This window comes from Cebus imitator, unplaced genomic scaffold (genome assembly GCF_001604975.1).
Source record: "Cebus imitator isolate Cc_AM_T3 unplaced genomic scaffold, Cebus_imitator-1.0 Scaffold744, whole genome shotgun sequence".
Taxonomy (NCBI): Eukaryota; Metazoa; Chordata; class Mammalia; order Primates; family Cebidae; genus Cebus; species Cebus imitator.
In genome coordinates, this window is record NW_016108059.1 from 177,185 (window position 1) to 201,080 (window position 23,896).

At 35.1% G+C, this 23,896-nt stretch overlaps 1 protein-coding gene across 9 annotated transcripts in view; it reads right to left on the minus strand.

Moving 5' to 3' along the window:
- Nucleotides 1-11,649: 11,649 nt before the first annotated feature.
- Nucleotides 11,650-23,896, minus strand: part of CSNK1G3 (casein kinase 1 gamma 3) — a 105,226-nt gene continuing 92,979 nt past the window's right edge. For 5 of the 9 annotated variants that reach the window (XM_017519434.2, XM_017519430.2, XM_017519433.2 and 2 more), the window contains 3 exons: nucleotides 23,710-23,816; nucleotides 23,191-23,214; nucleotides 11,650-14,064 (listed from right to left, as the gene is read on the minus strand). In XM_017519434.2, the coding sequence (XP_017374923.1) occupies nucleotides 14,010-14,064; nucleotides 23,191-23,214; nucleotides 23,710-23,816 (186 nt within the window). In that variant the 3' untranslated portion in view covers nucleotides 11,650-14,009. The remainder of the gene's footprint in view (nucleotides 14,065-23,190; nucleotides 23,215-23,709; nucleotides 23,817-23,896) is intronic. The other 4 variants (XM_017519436.2, XM_017519432.2, XM_017519435.2 and 1 more) reach the window with 1 other exon arrangement.

The window sequence follows — 23,896 nt, forward strand, 5'->3', positions numbered from 1 at the left end:
CATTGATCCCTTTACCATTATGTAATGCCCTTGTTTTTTTTAATCTCTGTTGGTTTAAAGTCTGTTTTGTCAGAAACCAGCATTGCAACCTCTGCTTTTTTCCTGATTTCCATTTGCTTGGTAGATTTTCCTCCATCCCTTTATTTTAAACCTATGGGTGTCATTATGTGTGAGATGGGTCTTTTGAAGACAGTATAACATTGGGAATTGCTTTTTTTTAACCAGCTTGCCACTTTGTGTCTTTTAATTGGGGCATTTAGGCCATCTACATTCCAGGTTAGAATTTATATGTGTAGATTTGACCCTGTCATCTTGTTGTTAGCTGGTTGTTATGCTGGTTTGTGTGATTGCTTTATTGTGTCACTGGTCAGGGTACTTAAGTGTGTTTTTGTACTGGTTAATAACAGTATTTCCTTTCCATATTTATTGCTTCCTTTAGGAACTCTTGCAAGGAAGACCTGGTGGTAATAAATTCCCTCAGCATCTGCTTGTCTGAAAAGAATCTTATTTCTCCTTTGCTTACAAAATTTAGTTTGGCTGATATAAAATTCTTGCTGGAATTTCTTTTCTTTAACAATGTTGAATATTGGTCCCAATCTCTGACTTGTAGGGTTGCTGCTGAGAGGTCTGCTGTTGGTCTGATGGGCTTCCTTTTCTAGGTGACATGAGCTTTCTCTCTGTCTTTAACATTTTTTCTTTCATTTTGACATTGGAGAATCTGATGATTGTGTCTTGAGGATGATCTTATTGTGGCATATCTTACTGGAGTTCTCAGCATTTCCTGAATTTGAACGTTGACCTCTCTAGCTAGTTTCAGGAAGTTCTCATGGCTGATTTCCTGAAATACATTTTTCAAGTTGCTTCCATTCTCTCCATTTCTTTCAGGCACACCAATGAGTTATAGATTTGATCTCTATATAATCCCATATTTCTTGAAGGTAATGTTCATTCCTTTTCATTCTTTTTCTCTATTCTTGTCTGTCTTATTTGAGAAAGCCAACCTTCAAGCTCTGAGATTCCTTATCTCAGTCTGACATTAATACCTGCAATTGCATTATAAAATTCTTGTAGTGTGTTTTTCAGTTATATCAAGTCAGTTACATTCTTTTCTATACTGGCTATTTTGTCTATCATCTCCTGAATCATTTTATTGTGATTCCTACTTTCCTTATATTGAGTTTCAACATGCTCCCACATCTCAATGATCTTCACTCTTATCCTTATTCTGAATTCTATTTCTGTCATTTCAGCCATCTTAGTTCAGGTTTCTGAATCTTTTCTGGAGAGCTAGTGTGGTTGTTTGGAGGAAAGACAGCACTCTGACTTTTTGAGTTGTCAAGAGTTTTTGCATTGGTTCTTTCTCATCTTCCTGGGCTGATGTTCCCTCAGTCTTTGAAGTTACTGCCCTTTTATCCTATTTGATGACCTTGAGAATTTGATCATGGTATAAAATGGTTCCAGTCCACTGGTTTCATTTACAGAAGACTTTAGGGAGCCATGGCTCAGCTCACAACTCCTGGACTGCATGCTCTAACTCTGGGGAACTGGTATTAATCCCAATATTTTGTTCTCTGGCTTCTTGAGGTTAGGAACCCACTGCACTGGCAGTGCTGTGGTGCTCCGGGACTGCTGGGTCACAGCACTCTGATGGATGGTGCCAGTCAAAGCTTTTTGTATGGTGGTAGCAGCAGGATCTGTCCTCATTTGCATGTGCCAGTGGCAGTGGCAGCAGTAACAGAGCAGGGTGCACTTCTTGTCTGCTGTGGCAGGGTGCTAGTGGGTGCTGGCCTCTGAGATGGCATTCACAGTAGCAGCGGGGGCAGCAGAGCTGAGGGGGCCCCTGGCAACTATGTGCACAATGGTGCTGGTGGTGTTAGGACAGGGAACAGGGTGCTGGTGGGCATAGGAGTTAGCATGCCCTCTATGCACAATTCACATGCAGAGATGTCTGCTCAGGGTGGGAAAGGGCCCACTCTTCTCTGTGCCTAGTTTCACTCCCATGGCACTGCCGTCACAGGCATGGGGCTGGCAGGCTTTGTTCCTGCCACGGATTTAACTGCAATGGAGATTTGGCAGGGGCAGGAATGGCAGGGAGTATGGTGACAGCAGCAGGATCTATCTGGGAGTGTACTCATGCCAGCATTTCTTCTTGGTTATCAAGTTTGTTGGGGGTATAATTGTCCATAATAGTCTCATAATCCTTTATATGTCTGTTATCAGTTTTAATGTCTCCATTTTCCTCTCTGATGTTGAGCCTTCTTTATTTCTTAGTCCAACTGGCCGGTTTATCAATTTTACCTTTAAAGAAAACAACTGTTTTATTTATCTTTTCTATTGTTTTTCTAGTCTCTATTTTATTTCTGCTCTGATACTTATTATTTCCTCTCTTCTCCTAACTTTGGACCTTTTCTTTTTTCAAGCCCTTGAAGTGAAACATTTAGGTTGTATATTTGAGATCTTTCTTCTTTTTTGATGTAGGTGTTTATTGCTATCAATTCCCACCTTAGAAATGCTTTTGCCGCATCCCAGAAGTTTTGGTATGTTTTGTTTCCATTTTCATTTGCCTCAAGAAATTTTTTAATTTTACTTGTAATTTCTTCAATGGCCCATTGGTTGTTCAGGATGTTCAATTTTCATGTATTTTTTGAATTTTTCAAAGTCCCTCCTGTTATTTTTAGTTTTGTATTATTGTGGTCAGAAATGATACTTGGCATGATTTCAGTCATCTTAAATTTTTTAAGATTTGTTTTGTGACCTAATGGATGATCTAGCCCAGACAATGTTCCATGTGCACTTAAAAAGAATGTATATTCTGCAACTCTTGAATGAAATGCTCTGTATACGTCTATTAGGTCTATTTGGTCTAAAGTGGAGTTTGAATCCAATGTCTTTATGCTTATTTTCTGTCTGGATGATTTTTTCCATTACTGAAAGTAGACTGTTAAAGTTCTGTACTGTTACTGTATATACTATTACTGTAACAGTCTATCTCTCCCTTCAAATCTATTACATGTTGTATATTAGGTGCTCTAATGTTGGGTGCATATATAATTGTCATATCATATCCTCCTGCAGCATTAATCCGTTATCATATAATGGGCTTTTCTGTCTTCAGTTTTTTACTAAAGTCTATTTTATCTAATACTCCTACTGTCTTTTGATTTCCATGTTCACATTAGTATCTTTTTTCATCTCTTTTCTTTCAGTTTACGTGTGTCCTTACAGCTGAAGGAGTCTCTCATTGGCAGCATATACTTACTTAGGCAGGCAGATTTCCTGATCTCAGGAGTTTGAAACCAGCCTGGGCAACATGGTGAAACCCCATCTCTACTAAAAAATAGAAAAAATTAGCCGGGTGTGGTGCTGTGTGCCTGTAGTCCCAACTACTTGGAAGGCTGAGGCAGGAGAATTGCTTGAACCTGGAAGGCAGAAGTTGCAGTGAACCGAGACTGCACCACTGCACTCCAGCTAGGCAACAGGGCAAGACTCCATCTCCAAAATAATGCTAATACTGCCACTAATAAGAATTGTGCTATTACCAGGTATGATGATTGTTTACCTGATTCATTTTGCTCCTGTGAAGATATTTTTGTGCATGGGTAGTTGTTCAAATTGATGTTTCTGCAAGGGGAAAGATTACTAAAAAGTCCTCTTCTGCCATCTTGCTTTGCCATCTTCTCCATTTCTTTTTAAAAAATGTGAATAAAGGGGACATAAGCTACTCTGCCAAACTGGTCCTCTTGCAGAATAAAGACTCAGCAGAAGGATAGTCTTGACCATGAAAGCTTACCAATCCAGGAGCCAGAACTTGTTTAACACATTTGGATGGAGATCTCTATATGTTATTTAGCACCTAGTATACAGAATACAGAGTGTATAGTTTTCTGTTTTCCTAAGCACTGCATAATAAGTTTAATATTTCACATTATTTAGGGTAGTACTTTTCAATCATTTTTTTAAAAGAATCCACTTTTAAACATTTTTCCTGGAATCTTAGTGTAACAGAAAGAGAGGTTAACAGAGTAATAGAGTAGTAAAGTGTAATAAATTGACAATTTAGAAAGATATAGCAGAGTTAAAAGAAGTCAAAAAGGCTGATAATCAGTGTGGTATTTCACTGAAAGAAGCTGCTGTTGCCCAACAGACTTTCCAGAGCCTGGTTATTGGAGCAAGGCACTTGGGGATCAGCTATTGTCTAGAAGCATGAGGCTGTCATGGGGCTAGTCTTACTTTCAGAAGACTAGAGTGAAACTGTCGTTGACTAGCTTATTTTCAGAAGCATGGCCAATGGATGATGTCATTGATTGATCTTCAGAGCTTGTGTATTTATTAAAGTCATCTTAAATTAACAGTGGTTACTTGTTCACAACTTGGGGCTTTGGCTAAAATTCGAATAGACTTTTCCTTTCTCAGATATGAAATATTAAATACTTTCAAGTTTTACTCCCCACTTTTGGTATTTGTTCAAACCTGAAGGAGAGATAAGGGATTGTTCAGATGTTTATTTGTGGAGAAATAATTTTCAGCTGCTGTTACCATGTAAGTAATTTCAGCATTCCACATTACTGTGGAGTAAAAATAGCCCTAATTGCCAATATTCATGTAATTTATTCAGAAAAAAAGCCTAATAAATACAGGATATTTAGGGTACCCTAACAAAGTCAATATAGTATTCAGGACAAAATACTGTACAAGGAAGACATGGTTGATTTTCTGCCTATATGACATTTAAAATGAGATTTTCATTTCCAAGGCACAATTTAAGATGGCTAGAATGTAATGGTATAAGCATAATTGACATACTAAAATGATTTTTTTTACAATAATGAGGATGAGGGTGAAAAAACAGAAGATAAAACAGAAGATAAAAATCATGAAAGGGATTGTTATATACACCATCTGGTTAGAGATGACCAAATGATTCACTCAGGAGAACAGAGCAGGGAGTTTGAAAACAATACCAAGAAGTCTTCACACTAATGCACATATAAGACTATGAACAAGACTTACATACAAATCAGGGTAGTGTAATAAGACATAGAAATCACTGACATGGTATGATTAAGTTTCTGACTGGAATACACACTTATGAGAAGGAAGGGATAGAGGAGTATACTGAGAGGCTGTATACTTGCAATGAAATTTAGTACACCCAAGGTAAATGCACTGTGGAAAATATTTGGGCAAAGAGAGGGGAAATTAAGACACTTTTATGAAAGGACATTTCAAAACGCCAGGCCAGTTAAAGAATATCAGTATTTAAGCACACAAGCCATGGCCTGACCCAAGGTGTTCAAGAGAAGCATAAAATCCTAAACATAAAGTTAAGTACTGACAGAGAACCCCAATTGTCCGGAAATTTCTAATTCTTATTTTACTCCAATTAGAGTTTCTGATGTTCTCACTCATATGTGGGACCTAAAAATCAATACAATGTATCTCATGGAGAAAGAAAGCTGAAGGATGGTTATGAGGTTTCAAAGGGTAGTGGGGAGTGGAGGGTAGGATAAACTGGGGATGGGATTAATGGGCACAAAATATAGTTACATCAAGTCAGGTATGATAGCTCACACCTGTAATCCCAGCACTTTGAGAGGCTAAGGCGGGCAGATCACTTAAGATCAGGAGTTGAAGACAAGCATGGCCAACATGGTGAAACCCTGTCTCTACTAAAAATACAAAGACAGCTGGGCATGGTCTCGCACACCTGTAGTTTCAGCTACTCAGGAAACTGAGGCAGGAGAATCACTTGAACCTGGGAAGCAGAGGTTAGCTGAGATGACGCCACCGCACTCCAGCCAGGGAGACATAGACTCCATCTCAAATAAATTGTGCGTGTGTGTGTGTGTGTGTGTGATACACACACAGACACACATACTTAGATCGAATGAATAAGATCTAGTATTTAATAGCACAAGATGACTATAGTCAACAATAATTTATTACATATTTTTAATAACTAAGAGTGAAATTGGAATGTTCTTAACACAAAGAAATGATAAATGCTCAAAGTACTGGATATCTTAATTACCCTAACTTAATTATTACACAATGTATGCTTGTATCAAAACACATGTACCCCATATAGATACCTATCATGTACTTGTAATAAATAAAAACGAAAACAAAAATAATTTAAACCCAGAAATTCTGCAAATTCTTTATATCCCTAAAAGCTAATCTTCCAGGAAATAGAGAATACAAAAATTGGAGATACTATTCTGGACAACAAAAAAGGCCAACAAGAGGAATTTGTTGATAAAGCAGAAGGGTCAGTCACCTTGAGAGAATGTGAGCATCTCACCTTAACGTCTATGATACCTTGTGAATAGAATTCAGGACTCTGATTTCATTTCTGCAATGAAAGTGATCCTAAAAAGAAAAAAAGTTTGAGAAAACAGCTTCCTTTCTAACAAGCTCAGCTTTTAAAAGGGTACACACAAGAATTAAAATACAGTGTGTATAGGAAATAAATGTAAAAAAAATGATAATATCTTTAAGGTTTCGTATTAGCTGGAGATTCTTTTTCATGCTAAAGCCAACAAAAAAGAACCTTATAATCTGTATGTGGAGCCATATGTAAAGGAATGGCTGAGGGATGAGAAAGAGAATGTAAGGCCCAGCTTTCTAAAATCAAGAATAATCTTTAGCCTGAAAAGCTAATGGGGAAAAAATGGCAAGGAAATAAAATCCAAAACTCATGTCAAACTAAAATTCCTTCTCTGATGGCATAATGAGAATGATAAGGCATGGAAATAGACCAAATGGTTTACCTGGATTTCAGCAAAGCTTCTGATAAATAGCTAATAGTAATTAAGTGGTGCTGAAGGATTACCTTACACTACAGAGAACATTTAGACATGTTATTGGTTCAATGGATTGATATTGACCTCAACATGGATTATAGCTTCTTCAAATAGGATTTTGCCCTGGCCCTTTCCTATTGTCATTTTTATCAATAAGAGTATAAAATTAAAGATTTTGAATTTGTTGATGTCATTAAGTGAGGCAGAATGGTAGCTGTACAAGGTGATAGAATTAGGCCCCAATATTTTGAAACAGATAGGAATAATGGTGTCAATCTTGGAAGATGAAGTTTAATAAATACCAGGCCTTATTCTTGTCTTAAAGAGCAGAAGTGTACATGAGAAATCAAGGTGTGGGTCAGTTTAAAATTGTACATTTTATGAATGTAATGGTAAATGCATAAGAGCTATTATAAAGATCATTAATCCTCGAAATCACACTTCAAAGTAGGCATTGTCGCCAGTTTAAGGTGAAGAAACAGGGTAAGTGAGATAACTTTCCACAGTTCTCACAAGAAGTTTAGACTGAGATTAAATTTGTCTAATCCTGACATTCATGCTCTTTCTAAGGCTGCACACTACTACAACATCTAAGTTCATATGGGAGAGTTAGACCTCACTTGATTTCTAACTCCTCTTATGTACTGTGATTGCATTTTCTTTAATATTTTAATTCTTGGTGCTACTTCAAAATGACATTTACTTTTATAAAAGGAGGAAAGGTCATCTTTTGATAAGCAGTTTCATTCAATTAGGCAAAACTAATTTACTTCAAACATTCAAATCCTTCCAGTGTGGCACAGAACAAATGTTGGCAAACGATGGTCTGCAGGCTGAGTCCAGCCCATCTCCTATTTTTGCTCGGCCCACAAACTAAGAATGGTACTTAACATTACTAAATGGCTGAAAAAAATCAAGAGGGAATTTTACGACACATGAAAATTATATGAAATTCAAATTTTAGTGTCCATAAATAAAATTTTATTGGAACACAGCCATATTAATTCATTTACATATTGACTATGGCTGCTTTCATGCTACAAAAGCAGAGTTGAATAGTTATGACAGAAACCATATGTAGTTCTTTCATTGTTTTGCACTGCTCTTCAACATGCGCAAATCTGTGATGGCTATAAAACTCAACAGCATTTCAAGTGTCATATATATTGTCATACAGACATTTTATTTTTTTATTACTATACATCATGTCAAAAAAAAGCTTTTAAAAAGTGGACTCTGAGTGATGTACTTTTAAGGCACAGTGGAGTGTGAATTGTTGTACAACTATATGGCAAAGCATTGTGTTTATTATGCAATGACACTTTCACTGTGCTAAAATAATACATTTCCAAACTAAGCACTCATCACAATATTCCCAACCCACAGGAAATCAACAGTTAGAAAATTAGAAAACTTAAAACATAATATCTCATCACAGCATAATCTACTAACTTAAAAAACTAGAATTAGGGTGGAACCAAGTAACTTTCTGAGTGGCTCATTTGTTAGCCAAGCAAAGACAACTATATACTGATGGTGAGTTAGAGTCAATTTAATTGTGTTTGATTGCAGCAACCAGAAAGTGGGCGCAGAGAAAAACTTCTTTATAACTACTAGCTTTTCAGTAAGAATACTTGCTTGGAGACATGAGGACATTATGGCAATACCAATAGTCAATTAAAAAACAAGGCAAATGATTTTAAGTAGCTTTGCTTGGCTTTTGGTGAGTCAACAAATGTTACCAATATGGCCCTGTTGTATACTTGAGAAGTCAATGGTGAGTATGAAGTGACTCAAGAACTAGCCTTTATGAATAGTCTGCATACAATAACTACAGGAAATAATATTTTCAAAGAAGTCGAGAAAACACCAATTCAGTATGAACTGAAGTAGAATCTGCTAAGATGTGTTGCAATTCATGGTGGTAAAAATATGTGTGAAGTGGCAGGGAAAAAAAAAACCCTGCATGGTTGAATAAATTAGTCAATGGTTACATGCTGCATTATTCATCAGCAGGTATTTGTGGGAAATATTTGAATTATATCATGTCATTGAACTAGAAAAGTCAATGGTGAATTGTATTCACTTGTGATCTTAATCATCACTGGTTCCATTTAGTTTTGTCAGAAATGGAAGTTGAGTACTCTGACTTGCCCAATTACATAGCAGGTTGATCACAGTAAAGTTTTTTGGTTTTGTTTGTTTGACACAGGATCTCACTCTGTTGCCCAGGATGGAATGCAGGAGCATAATCATGGCTCGCTGCAGCCTCGACCTCCTGGGCTCAGGACATCCTCCCACCTCAGTCTCTTGGGTAGCTGGGACTATAGGTGCGTGCCACCACACCTCACTAATTTTTTGTAGAGATGAGGTGTTATCATCTTGTCCAGGTTGGAGCGGTAGTTTTATTGCAATTTTTTTTTAGCTCAGAACCAAGACTGAAATTGTTATAAATGAGGGGAATCACCCCCAAACTATATTCAAACACTAAATAGCTTTGGAAATTAGCTTTTGCTATAGACTTGATAATGCTTTTTACCAAATTCAACCTACAATTACAAGGCAAAACAGCACTTATATTTGAAATATACTGTGACAAGGTCATTTTGATGGCAATTCATGTTGTTTAAATCACAAGTAATATCAATGTGGCTTTATATATTTCTCATGCTATCAAGGTAAGAAGCAAGATCTCCATTCCCACACAAACTTGTAGTGAACACATTTTCCAAGTTCCACTATAGTTCAAGCTGCATTATTGGACCTTGATGCAAGTGCAAAGGACATTTTTCTATTTCAATATTCATTTTAATATACAATTGAGCATCCACCTAACCTTCAATAGGAAGTGATTAATCTGCTAATGGCAGATTAACGACAGCTAAAAGGCAAATATCAGTAGCAGAATCTTAACGGAATTCTATAAATACCTTCCAAATGATTAATATAATCAATTAAAATCACACAATCACAACTGATAACAGAACTTGGATGTATCTAGTCTATTTGAGTGAAAAGATGTTTTCAAAGATGAAATACAAAAAAATAACATTATAGGCCAGCATTACCAAATAAATACTTATAACTAATTTTGAACCCCAATTTAGTGAGATACTATCCCCTCAAAATCCCTCAATTCTTGTCATTGGTAGCCCTGTATTACAAAAAAATTCAAGTATTAATGTATTTTGAATTTTATCAATAAAATATATGTGAAAAGTTTTCTTTCTCATTACATAAATATATAAAAGCCTTAATTTTTCCTCTTGGCTCACAAAGCCTACATTTTACCAAAAAGTTTCCAACCCCTAGTCTGGAGAAGTGCCAGAGTGTTTGTCAGTTTAAGTGAAATCAAAGTATGATAAATATCCCAAAAACAATTGGTCTAACAAAACCATTTTTATATCTCAATAATATTACCTGATCATTCTTCTATATACAGTCCTTTCTTTGGTTATGATCCATGTCATCTTATGAACAAGTAAATTTCCTAAGAAAATAATTTACGTGGGTCTGTATTAGAGCTGGGCAGAGAAGAAACTAGTTATCCTCAACATCAGCAAATCTTTATAATTCTATTTGCACTCTAGTAGAAAAAAATGTTTTTAACTCTTCTCAACCAATTCCATCACCAATGTGTCTCCTGGTCAAACTATGACTCAGGCTCAGCCACTGGAAGAACAACATTCCCTTGTCCATAGTAATTTGCTGAGGGGCGGGCACATCAACCAATAAGGGAATGTCAGTCTTAGGCTGCTGTTGGAACTATTGAGAAAAATGGCCCTTTGTTTTTGCTGAGGATACTAGCATGGTAAGAGTAGAAGTCTCAAGCTGCTGGATGGCCATTTTACCATGACACATGGAAAGTCTACTTGACAGTGACAACAGCAGGGTAGAAAGCAAAACCAAAAAAAAAAAAAAAAAAAAAGTTAAAAAAAAAAAAAAAAAAAAAAAAAAAAAAAAAAAAAAAAGGAAAAAAGCAAAAAAAAAAAAAAAAAAAAAAAGATATGGAAAAAGATTCCTGTCTTAACTACAAGATTAAGCATGTCTGAAGGCAGTCCTACCACTACCAGACTTTTCAGTTAAATGAGATAATGTACACTATTATTGCTCAAGCCAGGTTAAATTTCTGTCACTTGCAGAACAGAACTTCAAAGGGATCTGACTAATGCAACTATACATTCATTCAGATTGGAATCTTAATCTTTAGTACAATTTTTCTAAATAGAGTCTTTAACAGTTTTGTATCATCTCTAGATTGTTCTCCTACTTCTGAAGGTCTCTGCTGCTTAATGGACACACTTTTCATAGGCTGAGTGTGGGCTTCTTTGCCTTATCTTACCTGTAGCATCCCTCAGTAAGCAGCGCACCATTAATATCATTTTGTAAAATCCCTTAAAGTACCTAGAACAATGATAAATGAAGAGATACTGTTAAAAATATGTGCTCTCCATCCGTACTAATTTTAAAGTTCACTTAAAACTAGATTAATACTGGTTAATTTCTGTGAATATAATGGTATGATTCCATTTTCAAAAAGGAAAAATGATTCTATTTACCTTAATTTATCAGAAGACATCTTTAATTACTGCTCTATTAAACAGTTCAGGAGTATAATTTTTTTTAATATTAAAGAAAGCTTATATCCTTTACCTAGCATGTGCTCTTTACCACTGGATTTCAAGAAAGCAAAACAAAACATAAACAAAATAACAAAAGCATATTCCTTTAACTCTGCTTCTCACATATAACAGACTAAATAAACCAAATTTTTTAAATCCCTATCTTAAATTAAGCAGTGGCATTATCTTACCCATCATTACAGGAAATGGGAAAGAGCAAGTTTAAAAAAACTACTTTTATTTTTTTTTTATTTCTTTTTCAGTTACATACTTTTTAAACAGGGATGTGTTTCATTATTCAGACATTCAGGCAATGTTGACTTCATTAGTGTTGACAGAAAATAAGCATAAAAATGCAAAACATTGTTGGCTTAACCTGAACATACCTGCATTACCTATTATTGACCAGTTTGTGTTGCCAAAAGACTTATTCCTTGGCATTAAAATGGAGCACTTAAAAATATTGCTAAAAAGCAAATGTCTACACACTGGTCTTTGCAGCAAATAAGGGTATTTATACTTTTAAAATATTTTAAGTCCATAATTGGATTAATATACACACCTTCTTATGTATAAGGAGTTCAGATCATATAAACACTGTACAATCCAAAAAATCCTACTGAGAATAAAACTAAATAGGCTTATGATAAGAAATACAGTTATCGCATGTATTTACAAATATCATAGACACACAAATTTGGTCAAATACTGTAAAGAAAGAAGTGGTTTCACATTATAATGGCCAAAACATCCATCTTCCTTACTCAAAGCAAATAAAATAAAAACTCAGTACGTAACTCCTGCAGTTTAAGACATCATGACAGTATACATATAGACAGAATGGAAACTGTTGACCAAATTATATAGCAAATGTTTTCTAGGTTAAGTGTAGGTCTTTAAAATCAAAAAAGATCATTCACAGGATTCATAGCAACAATGATAAACAATGTCCTGATTTGTGATGTTCATGTGGGTGCCTAATTCATCAAAAACAATGCATTAAACTTTTGGCTAATAAGAAAAATAAATTACAAAGTACAATTAAATCCCTGTAAATGCAATAATGAAATTAAAAAATGTAGATTTATTTACTTTAATATACATCTTAAATGTTACCTTGAGACAATAAAAATAAATAAGCATGCCTGGAGGCATACACTTAAAGACAACGAAGAGACTGCATGGAAGGAATAAGTAAAAATTTTATAAATGAAAGATGAACATGAGATTTGTTCAAAAATAATTATCTTTCTAGCCAGTCTTTTTGTTTTAACCCTTTTTGAAAATTCTGGCTAGAAGAATGTGACAAAAGTACATGTGTGTCTTTATGGCTTAAAACAAAGCAGACTTGAAAAGTGAAGCGGGCTTCCTTTTTAACAGAATTTTTTTGTTTGTTTATATGCAGGCACTTCAAAAGACTATGGAGGCAAAGCACCTGACCCATCCTTTCCAAAATATTTTTCAATCATCAAAATTATGCTAAAGAGTAGGAAAATTCCAGAGAATCAGCAAAGTTGAATGTAAGAGACTAATGTGCACAGAGGGCATAGAGTGACCCACTTTTTATTGCTGGGGGTCCTTTTTTTTTTTTTTTAATCAAAGAGGAAAATAATTACACAGACACTATTGCATGGCACATCCAAAGTGTTCTGCTTAAGAGAGAATGTAATCATTCAGCAGTAGGTTTCAGTGAGATTTCTTTAGGCTTCCACCATATACATTGCAACAAGGTTCACATTTACTACTTCTCCTTAGTGTATTTCTTTATAACTCCAACATATATCACTTCTTATTCATTTCTTGCTGTCTAACATACATTATTTGGAAGCACAAAGTTACATTATACAAATATTTTGCATTTTTAAAAATAAGCGCTTTTGCCACTTCTGCAACACAGTACTTCACATAGTGGTGCAACAAAAGCAGAGCACATATTTACTGCACTACTTAAGATTCATTTTACCACTACCATCTGCTGAACCCATATTGCTTTTTCCTCAGTACCTCTGGGCAGTGACTGTACCATGATTTCACAGAAAGAATGTTAATATGACTTATGAATAGCAGTACCATCAGTAATACTGAAATCAATGCAGATGTCACAAAATATGAAGTTCTCAAGGAATAATTTCTTTTAAATATTTGGGCAACTCTCTTTTCTCTGTTGTATTATCCACTGAGAAAAAAAAATTCCTTTTTGATTATACTCTTACAGAGTTATAAAAAACCAGATTAGGTGTAAACTGGATGACACTTAAGATACTGTACTGCTTTCTATAACAGAAGAACTTCCGAAAAATGTTCTATAGAACTGTATTCCTCAATACCACCTCATTGGTCCATTCCATTCATTGATGGGCAAAGCACTCATGTTTTGACAAAACTTTAAAGCTTCCATAAAAGTTAAATTAGAAAAAAAAAATGAATGTAAGACAACCACAAAATGAAGTATGAAAGTATAACATTTTTGTTTCTAAGAGTGAGTCCTTAAAAATATATGTGGTCACTACAGAGATGATTTTAATCACAAGACAGCAGATGAACATGTAAGTAACTCCCCAGGATCTGTCTGTGTCCAGAGTCATTTGTGGCGCTGTATAGTTTTCCTTTTCCTTCGTTTGAAAAAACAGCAGCACCTGCAGATGAGGGAAACACTCTTTATTTTAAAAGCAATAAAATTTCACAGAGTTGACTTTATCACACTAACTTAAATGGTCATAAAAAGCAACAGGCTAGTGCAAAATAAACAGTGATTACACCAATGAAGCATATGTATTAGTGAAAATATGGCAGAGTTATTACTATTATGTTTCATCCACATGCCTTTTAAGAATAGCAAGACATTCTATGCAACATAAAAAGGAGCCACTAAATTCAAAAGGTTTTGTAGTAATACCAACTGAAAAGTTCATCCTGTACATTATCTCCCTTTCTCCCTGATATTTATATATGATTGTTGAAGCCATTATTAGAAAGGTAAAAATGATCCTAACATTGGGGAGTTTATTCTCACCAAGAATCAGTTTAGACTCCAAAAATAAAAAGACACTCCAATATAGTCAACGACACTTTCCATCATATTTACAAAGTGAATGACAGAAAATACATTATATAGAAAGTCAAGACTGGCAATTTTTAATTCCTTAGGGTTAAAGAAGGTCAAGCTTATCGAAAGTTTAGTTAAGGTAAAATTATGTTTAATATTTAAAGTAGCACAATTGAGGTGATTCTGTTTTGTAATTCAAAACTGCAAAACACTATAATCCTGACTTTTATTCCTAGGTGAAAAGAAAATCTTGGCTGGACACAGTGGCTCACACCTGTAATTCCAGCACATTGGGAGGTCAAAGCAGGAGGACTGCCTGACGTCAGAAGTTGAAGAATTCAAGACCAGCCTGGGCAATACAGCAAAACCCTATCTCTTAACTCTTTCGTTCTCCAAATATATATACATATCTAAATATCTCTAAATACACACACATACACACACACACACACACACACACACACACACACAGGGCCTGGTGGCACCTGCCTGTTGTCCCAGCTCCTTGAGAGGCTGAGACAGGAGGAATATTTGATCTATGATTCTGCCACTGCACCCCAGTCTGTGTGACAGAGCAAGACAATGCTGTGATCTGGTATTAGCTGAAAAATGAGAATCGCTGATCTGCTCCCACCAAAAAAAAAAAAAAAAAAAATTAAATGCACACGTATCTTTAAAGTCTCACAATCCTTCAAATAAAGGTATGAAGGTATGGCATTTTCCCCCTCCAGATGTAAGAGTCAGTATAGCAGAATATACAACATGACATACACTACATATAGTCAGGCACCTTTTCTTTTAACCTTTAAACAGTCCACCCCTTCCTAAGGTTGAGTTTACTTTTGGCACAGGCAAGCATGGTTGGGTATCCCTGGATTTTCCGTTTAACTCCTGTGTGGGTGTGTGAGTATGTCTGTTAATCATATTTTGTAATAACAGTAAAGTATATTTATATACATGGTGATTCTATTACTGAGAGCTGTCAGTTCAAAGACTGTGTGTAATATGACCCTATAAAGATGTTTCTATAATTCTTAGCAATCTGTATTCATTAAAGAATAGCTTCGGCCAGGCACAGTGGCTCATGCCTATAATCCCAGCACTTTGGGAGGCTGAGGTGGGTGGATCACGAGGTTAGGAGTTTGAGACTTGCCTGATCAACACGGTGAAACACCGTCTCTACTAAAAATTAGCTGGGCTGGTTGTGGGCACCTGTAATCCCAGCTACTCAGGAGGCTGAGGCAGGAGAATCACTTGAACCTGGAGGCGGAGGTTGCAGTGAACTGAGATCAAGCCATTTCACTCCAGTCTGTGTGACAGAGCAAGACTCCATCTCAAAATAAAAAAGAATAGCTTCAAGTGTCCCTCCCAGCAAAAGATTACAGAAAATGAAATAACTACTAGATATGTTTTATATACTTCTGTGAAATAAATGTAAATGGAATCTACACTGTCCAGTTAAATTACATAATCTCCCTACCTACATTATCTTTAGTCAAAAATAATTTTGTATCATTTATTATTGTGATTTCTGCCATAATTATGAAACCGCTATGAAGGTACTAAAAACCAAATTACACAATGGCATTTTTTAAGTGAAGCAAAAAGTATACACTGACTAGACCACGGAATGTAAATAATTTAAAGCTGTGGATCAGCTGATAAAAATTCAACTAGAAATATATGTAATGATGGATGTTTATATAAACTTTACCCTTATGGAGGTGACTAGCAGAAAGAACTGAAATGAGTTACCCAGTCAAGAGCCTAGAGAAGAGCTGCTACAGTGAAACAAGACCACAGATGTTAACAGATTTGCTCTGGACTTTAAAAAATAAGTCAAATTTATTTTTAACTGTCAGCTACCTAATATTTCTCAAATCTCAATCATTTTCTAAATGATAAAATCCTTTACTCCAAATAAACCTTTAAGATGTAGAAAAGAGCAGAAAAATATCCATATGGCAGAAAGCAAGACATAAAAATAGGTATTTAGAAGCGACAGACCAAATACTTAGAATATTACATTTAAGAATATGGTCATATTTCAATGGAAATTTATTAACTGATATAAAGTTGCTTTAATAATGCTCACTATTCTTAGATACAGTCTTTTCAAATTTCAAAGTACATTCTTTCAAAAATTTTCTAAAGTTACATTAGCCCTTTGAAACGAGTAATTTTATGCAATACACATTTTGATGAAAGATTTTCTACACTTGTATTAGCAATTTACTTTGCTTAGTTTGAATTTTCAGCATTTGAGAGTTCTGAGAGTTGAGTGCTTTACACTTAAGTAATCTTTCCTAAGCATTTTACTAAACTACGTCAAGCATTTATTTGAGACTAAATAAGATTTTCAAATAAATTCTAATGGTCCTTAAATTCAAACACAATCTAAAAAGGACATCTATTTTTCAGAAATAAATCCCACTAAATAAACATATCCTTATAACAGATCTGCAAAAGTAAAGCTGGCATGCTATTAAAGTCACTACCACCAGAGGACAGCGTTGCCTTATGTGATACAAATGCATCCAAATAACACAGACGAGAGATGCTCTCAAAATATGATATACTTACAGAAGAAATAAATTGATGTTTCAACTTTATGGCTTATTTCTTAGCATAAAAACAATTACAGAAATAACTAATTTATAGTCTTAGTGATTAAGAAATCAGGTCTCATCTCAATTGCTTCCTGTCCCCAGCACTCAATCTGAAACAGTGTTACTACCATGTAGCCACTCAATCACAATACTGTTTTATTTTCCTGTAATAACTTACTCTTACTTTAAAATTATTTTATTTGTTATTTGCCTTTGCACTATAATTTAAGCTTCATAAAGGATTGCTCACAGTTACAGCCCAACAAACTGGTACAATGTTTGTACTTATTTAATAATGGTCCTCTTACCTCAGCCTCCTGAGTAGCTGGGACTACAGGCGCTCAGTGGGTAATTTTTTTATTTTTTTATTTTTAGTAGAGACTAGATCTCACTATGTTGCACAGACTGGTCTCAAACTCCTAAGCTCAAGCAATTCTCTCATTTCAGCCTCTCAAAATGTGAAGCTACATCTCTACTCTAAAATTCGTTGGGAATAAATGTTAAGTCCTACTTACGATGAACTTTAGAAACAAACTTAGTACAGTTAGGCAACAAACAGGCAATCATAACAGATCAAAGTCCTAAAACACACAAAGGCTTTTGCTATTGACACCACACCACCATTTCTCCTTTGTTCACTGCCGTTTTCTTCATCTAATTTGCCTTGTTTTCCTGGATATATGTCATCTACTTCCTTCTTTCAAATCCACACAGAAACGGAAGGATGTTTCCCTATCTGGACATGATGTTCTTATTTATCCCTTCTAAGATGATTCATCGCACATCCTTTGGTTGAGGGACTGTCGGTACCTCCTAGACCTACCCACATAGGACTCCAGAACCTAGAGTCTCTAGTACAGAAGTATCTTGTATGGAATGTAATCTTTAATTCTTTGACAAAGAATGTTCCCCTTAAGGTTTAAACCTGAAGTGTAATTTCATATCTCTGGATCTCTTGATTAAAAAAAAAAAAATGAGGAACCATTTAGTTAAGCAAGTAGAGTTTAGATCAGAGAATAAGATCACCCACAAAATTAATCCAACTAAAAGCCTTCAGGCCCATCTTCATTTCGAATTCCTTCCTCCCTATCCACTTAAGTCTGAAATGACTTTCAATTAATCCCTTAAGTCTGAAATGACTTTCGAAATTTCCCCATCTTCTCATGCTGGCTTAGTTCAGAACTTTTCTACTTGCCTCCACTATTGCTAAGCACCTTTTAAAGGACTTCCCAGTCTAAGTCTCTCCTCTTTCCATCCAAATTGCCCCCATCATAAATATGGCCATGTCCTTTTCGTCTGAAATCTCATCAATGATTCTCCATTGACTAAAGCATTAAGTGCACACAGCTCTTCAGAATTTGGTTCCCAACCTACTTCCACTCTCCTCTTAGTCTCATCCTCCATGAGGCTTCTTTCCCAGGTAGCCTATACTATGGATGGAAGGGAGGGAAAAGTAAGAAAAAGCAAAAATCTCCTTGCTATTCCCAGAACATACCATGTGGGATTTCTTACCTCTTTATCTTTGTACATGTTCTTCTTTCCACTTAAAATCCACATGCTCTCTCCCAGAAAACAGTTATAGTCTCTGTCATTTTGTATTATAATTTTTATACCTCTCTCTTTCTCACTGAACTGCTCTCGAGGAAACATTATTCTTCACTCATCTTTATAGTTCTGGAGATTATCAAAGTCTTGAACACTTAGTATTATAGAAACTAAACAAATGGTCTGAGACTATCATCTTAAAACATTTTTTAAGCAAGTTTGTTTGTTAGAGACTACTAACCCAAAATATAAATTCTCCATCTAGTTTCACAGGAAAACTTAATTCATATTTTTAAACCATTTTCTGCAACCTCATGAACACCAGGAAGTAACATAAGCCTCATAACTGCTGCCAAATTAATTTTCCTAAGGACCAACCTGATCATATTGTTTCTTGGCTTAAAAACCACATGATGTTTCTTGGCTTCCTTTCTTGTGCTGAGAAAGATAATGTCCAAATTTGTTTACTGGCTACCAAGGCCCTTTGAGATTGGGATATTATTAGCCTATCTCTGTTTCCATTAATGTGTTTATATATTCTCTGACTGCATCATTTACTTCTTGAACTTGATCAATTCTGTCCTTGCTCCAACCTCTTCTCTCTTGACTTCAACCCATTTCCCTTGCCAAATCATACTCATATTTGAAAACTAGTGTAAATGCATCCTTACCCATGAGGACTTCTCTGATCTTCCCAACTAGGAGGACATACTCCATTTTCTGAACTCCAGTAACATTTATCCCTCTCCTATAGTGCTAATTGTATAATACTTTTTATTAGAATGGTCCTTAATCCTGGCTGCTCCTAGAGTCACTTTGGAAGCTTTTTATGATAAGCATGTCCCACCACAGACCAATTGGTAAAATCAGAAACCTTAAAAGTACAGCCTAAGTGTTATAGTCACCTAGGAGTTTTAAAACTCCCTATGTGACTATAATGGAAAACCAAGGTTGAGAATCATTGTATAAAAGTTGTTGGTATACTTTCTATCCGACCTAATGGTATACAAACTTTGACATACCTTAATAATCATATTACCAAACATATGATAATCTGTTCAGTAAATGTTGCAAGAAGAAAAGAGAAAGAAACAATAAAAGATACTTTCATACTACTTAAAAAGTAAATAATTAAACTAAATTATTTTGTTCTCCCAAATTCCTGGAAAAAACTGATAAGGATGCTATTATTTGTATCACTTGTCTTAAAATTCTCAACTACAGTAAACAAGAAAGACAAAAACCTCATTATTAATGAAGGTAATTAGCTTTTCCATCATTCTACATATGGGAGAACAGAGTATTTTCCATCATTTGGAAATCAAATACTAAAATGTGCATTTTTTTTTTTTTGAGACGGAGTTTCACTCATGTTACCCAGGCTGGAGTGCAATGGCGCGATCTCGGCTCACCGCAACCTCCGCCTCCTGAGTTCAGGCAATTCTCCTGCCTCAGCCTCCTGAGTAGCTGGGATTGCAGGCACGCACCACCATGCCCAGCTAATTTTTTGTATTTTTAGTACAGACAGGGTTTCACCATGTTGACCAGGATGGTCTTGATCTCTTGACCTTGTGATCCACCTGCCTCGGCCTCCCAAAGTGCTGGGATTACAGGCTTGAGCCACCGCGCCCAGCCTTAAAATGTGCATTATAAAATACATTCTATTTAATGGGGTGAGGTGAGAGGGATCTCTGCCAATTATAGGTAAGAAGAAAGATGATAATGAAACAAATTCTGAGTTATGTGTCATCCCTAGTTATGTGTCAAACACATCCCTAGTTATGTGTCAAATGGTGGCAAAGAGAAGACAAGAATAAGATGAAATTTAGACAGGGAGCTGGGTACAGTGGTTTGCACCTATAGTCCCACCTACTGGGGAGGCTGAGGCAGAAGAATCACTTGAGCCCAAGGGTTCAAGGCCAGCCTTGGCAACATAGCAAGATTCCCACCTCTTAAAAAAGAAAAAAATCATGCTCAAATTTTTAGTCAAAGATTAACAGGATATGAGAAATACAATAATAAACCTGTAGAAATGTTAGCATAAACCTAATTAAAGAAAAGAAAAAATCTTGTGTGTTTAAATAGAATGTTTAACCAGCAAAGAGAGAGAAAAATTCTGAGAATTTCTGTAACCTACCTAACCCACCTGAAGTAAGGCTTCACTGATATCATGAGTTGCTATCCTTTTTTAAAAACAACCATTTTACTAAGATATAATTCACGTTATAAAATTTATCCTTTGAAAGAATATCATTCAATGGCTTTTAGTATTCAGAATGAGCAGCTATCACCACTATCTAATTTCAGAACAGTTCCATCACTCCATAAAGAAATCCCATCCTCCTCTTCTTGCCCTGAGCAATCACTAATCTTTTGGTGCCTATATATTTGCCTATTCTGAACATTTCATTTAAATGGAATCACATTACATGTGGCCTTTTGTGTTTGGCTTCTTTCATTTAGCACAATGTTTTCAATTTCATTTCTTTATATTGTCAAATGGCAGTCCATTGTATGGGTATACCTCATTGTTCAATTATTTAGTAATGATTTACTAAGGAACATAGCCACTAGGAATCTGAGGATGAAAAAAAAATCCTTGTTTTGAAGAAATTCAGTAAGTTTCAAGAAGTGGGAGGTACATAAAGAGGATAACATAGCAAAGGCATATTTAAGGAATCAATGCTATATAAAGTTCAGAAAGAAAAACAGAGCTGTAAAGATAGACAGGGGCCAGACTATGACAGGTGTGAGAGACCTTGGTGCTACGCGAAGAAATATGGACATGATACGACAGGCAATGGAGAACGCTTCCTACAGGAATAGCCTTCCCACCACTTCCTTCTTTCACATGCTCCAATGTCCACAGATAGAGACCCAAACACACACCCACACTCATCCCAACTAAATAAATTACTATGCCATTCTTCAGTGCCACTTCCATAAAGTATTCTCTGATCATCCAGGTCTGGAAATATCTTTATCTTTACAAACTCTAATCATTTTTTCAATACCCTTTTCATAGTATTAATCATACACTGACATATACTAGTACAACTGCAATCTTCCTGCTGGCTTGTAATCTACTTAAGAACAAGGACAGTATCAGGTATTTCAGAAACTTCAGCAGTATAATTGCTGAATGAATAAATAGATAAAAGTAATGGATTTGATTAAAAGCAAGTCTCCAGGAGGATGTAAATGAAGAAAAGCTAGTTTCAGTGCAAAGTGTGGGTATGGAAGTAAAAATATGGGACACTGATAAAAGAGGCACAAGTCTGGGAAGAAGAGAGATGAGAAATGTCATTGGCAGCTGGAAGAGAAGAAATAAATAGGGGTGATAATAGCTATTGAGTACCTGCTGTGTGTCAGACAAAATACCAGCACTTTATCACATTTAATTTTCTCAACCAATGAGGTAGATATTATTAGCTTCATTTTACAGAAAAAGAAACAAGCTTTCTTGAAGGTAATAAATAAGTGACAGAAACAGGATTCTTCAACCTATGTTTAACTGCAAAAGATGTGTGCAGTAGAATCTGCCACACCACCACCCTACATTCCTGTCTTAGGATTGTACCTAAAATTCACAACATAAGCTGTTGTTTTTGTCTTTGATTTAAAAACATGCAAATAAGACTACACTTTCAGGGATTTATTTCTGCAGTCCATAAAAATACACAAGTATACAACTAGTTAATATCCTGAAATATACTAGTCTTTGTCACACTGTCAATAAATTCTACAGTCAAAAGTGATAAAAATGGATTCTTAATCATTGCTCTTTAAGAAAAAAATCCACAAGTTTCCTAATTTTGCAGCCAGCAAATGAGCATTATTTTGAAAGTTATATAAGGTGTCTTTAGATATGAGTAAAATATTTCAGCATTTACTAATGTAAGCAACTTCCTTTACTCAGGCCCAGTCTGACTCAAAATTTGTTCTGCAACTGAGAGAAGCATTTTAAGCACAGTATTACAACTAAAGGCAAATGTCAGGAAATAACTTAAATCCAAAATTATTTATATTAATAAGAACATTACTTTTCCTAATATCATGAGGATTTTTAAAATGACTTTCTCATTATAAGGTTATCATAAAATTTATCGATATTATGTTCAAGGGCAGTAATTGGTTAGTAAATGAAATACTGTTTTGGTGATACTACTGTGGGGAATGAGATCTGCTATATGTATTTAACAATTGCAAACAGAAAAAAGAAAGCTTAATGCAAAAATCTATCTTTCTATTTAAATAGCAAATAAAAACTATTACGAAACAAATGCATAAGCACAAGCAGGGTTGGTATATCATCTATGCAATTAAAAAGTGGCCCCGAATCTACGTCACTTGAAGTAAAAAAAGTTGCAGCAGGCAAAAGAGCTCCTCAAACAATTATTTCTTGCTTTTCAGAGCTATCTTAACGATATCAAATACTTTTGAATAACTTTTATCAATTATAATTGGTTGAGAGTTTTGTTTTCAAAAGACACAAAATGATGCTAAATCTTTGAAATTACAGTCAACGGAGCTATTTCTGCCTGCCTACACTTGAGACTCACCACATGTTCAACACTTTCTGGCAGCTATACACACATAAAAAAAAAATACAAGGGAAAAAAAGAGAGAGAATCAGAAACAGCCCACATTGAAATTATCACATTGTTTTTCATGCATAATTTTTTCCAAGCAATATTGTCATAATTTATGCTCTAAAAAAAATTCAATATAATAAAACATGCATTTTATAAAATTAATATGTATTCTTAATGCTTACAGAAAAAAGATAGCATATCAATAACTTTCATGCATCAACACTCTTAAAACTCAAAAGCTAAAAATATGCTGTTAATTCTAAATAAGAATTTGAGCACAGTTCTTAAATATTTTGTATTATTAAAATGTTTACTGAAACAGCACTATTTTAAACTTACTATAGTGATTAAAATAATTATGCATACCACTTGTTTTGCATGCACCTATTCCCTGAAAAAAACCTCCTGAAATAATTTTATGAACTATAAATCTCAAACATGCATAATTTAAGAACAAAAAGTTACTAAAACAAAACAAACACATACTTGGTTTCATCCATCACTTCTACTTCAGTAGGGGCTGTGATGGGTGCATTTGAACGTCCTGCAGTGGGATCATCTGTGTTTAACTCTCCATTTGTGGAGCTTACAACCTGTTTAAAAAAAAAAAAAAAAAAAAAAAAAAAATATATAGTACACATACATACTCATAAATATACATACACACTAAATA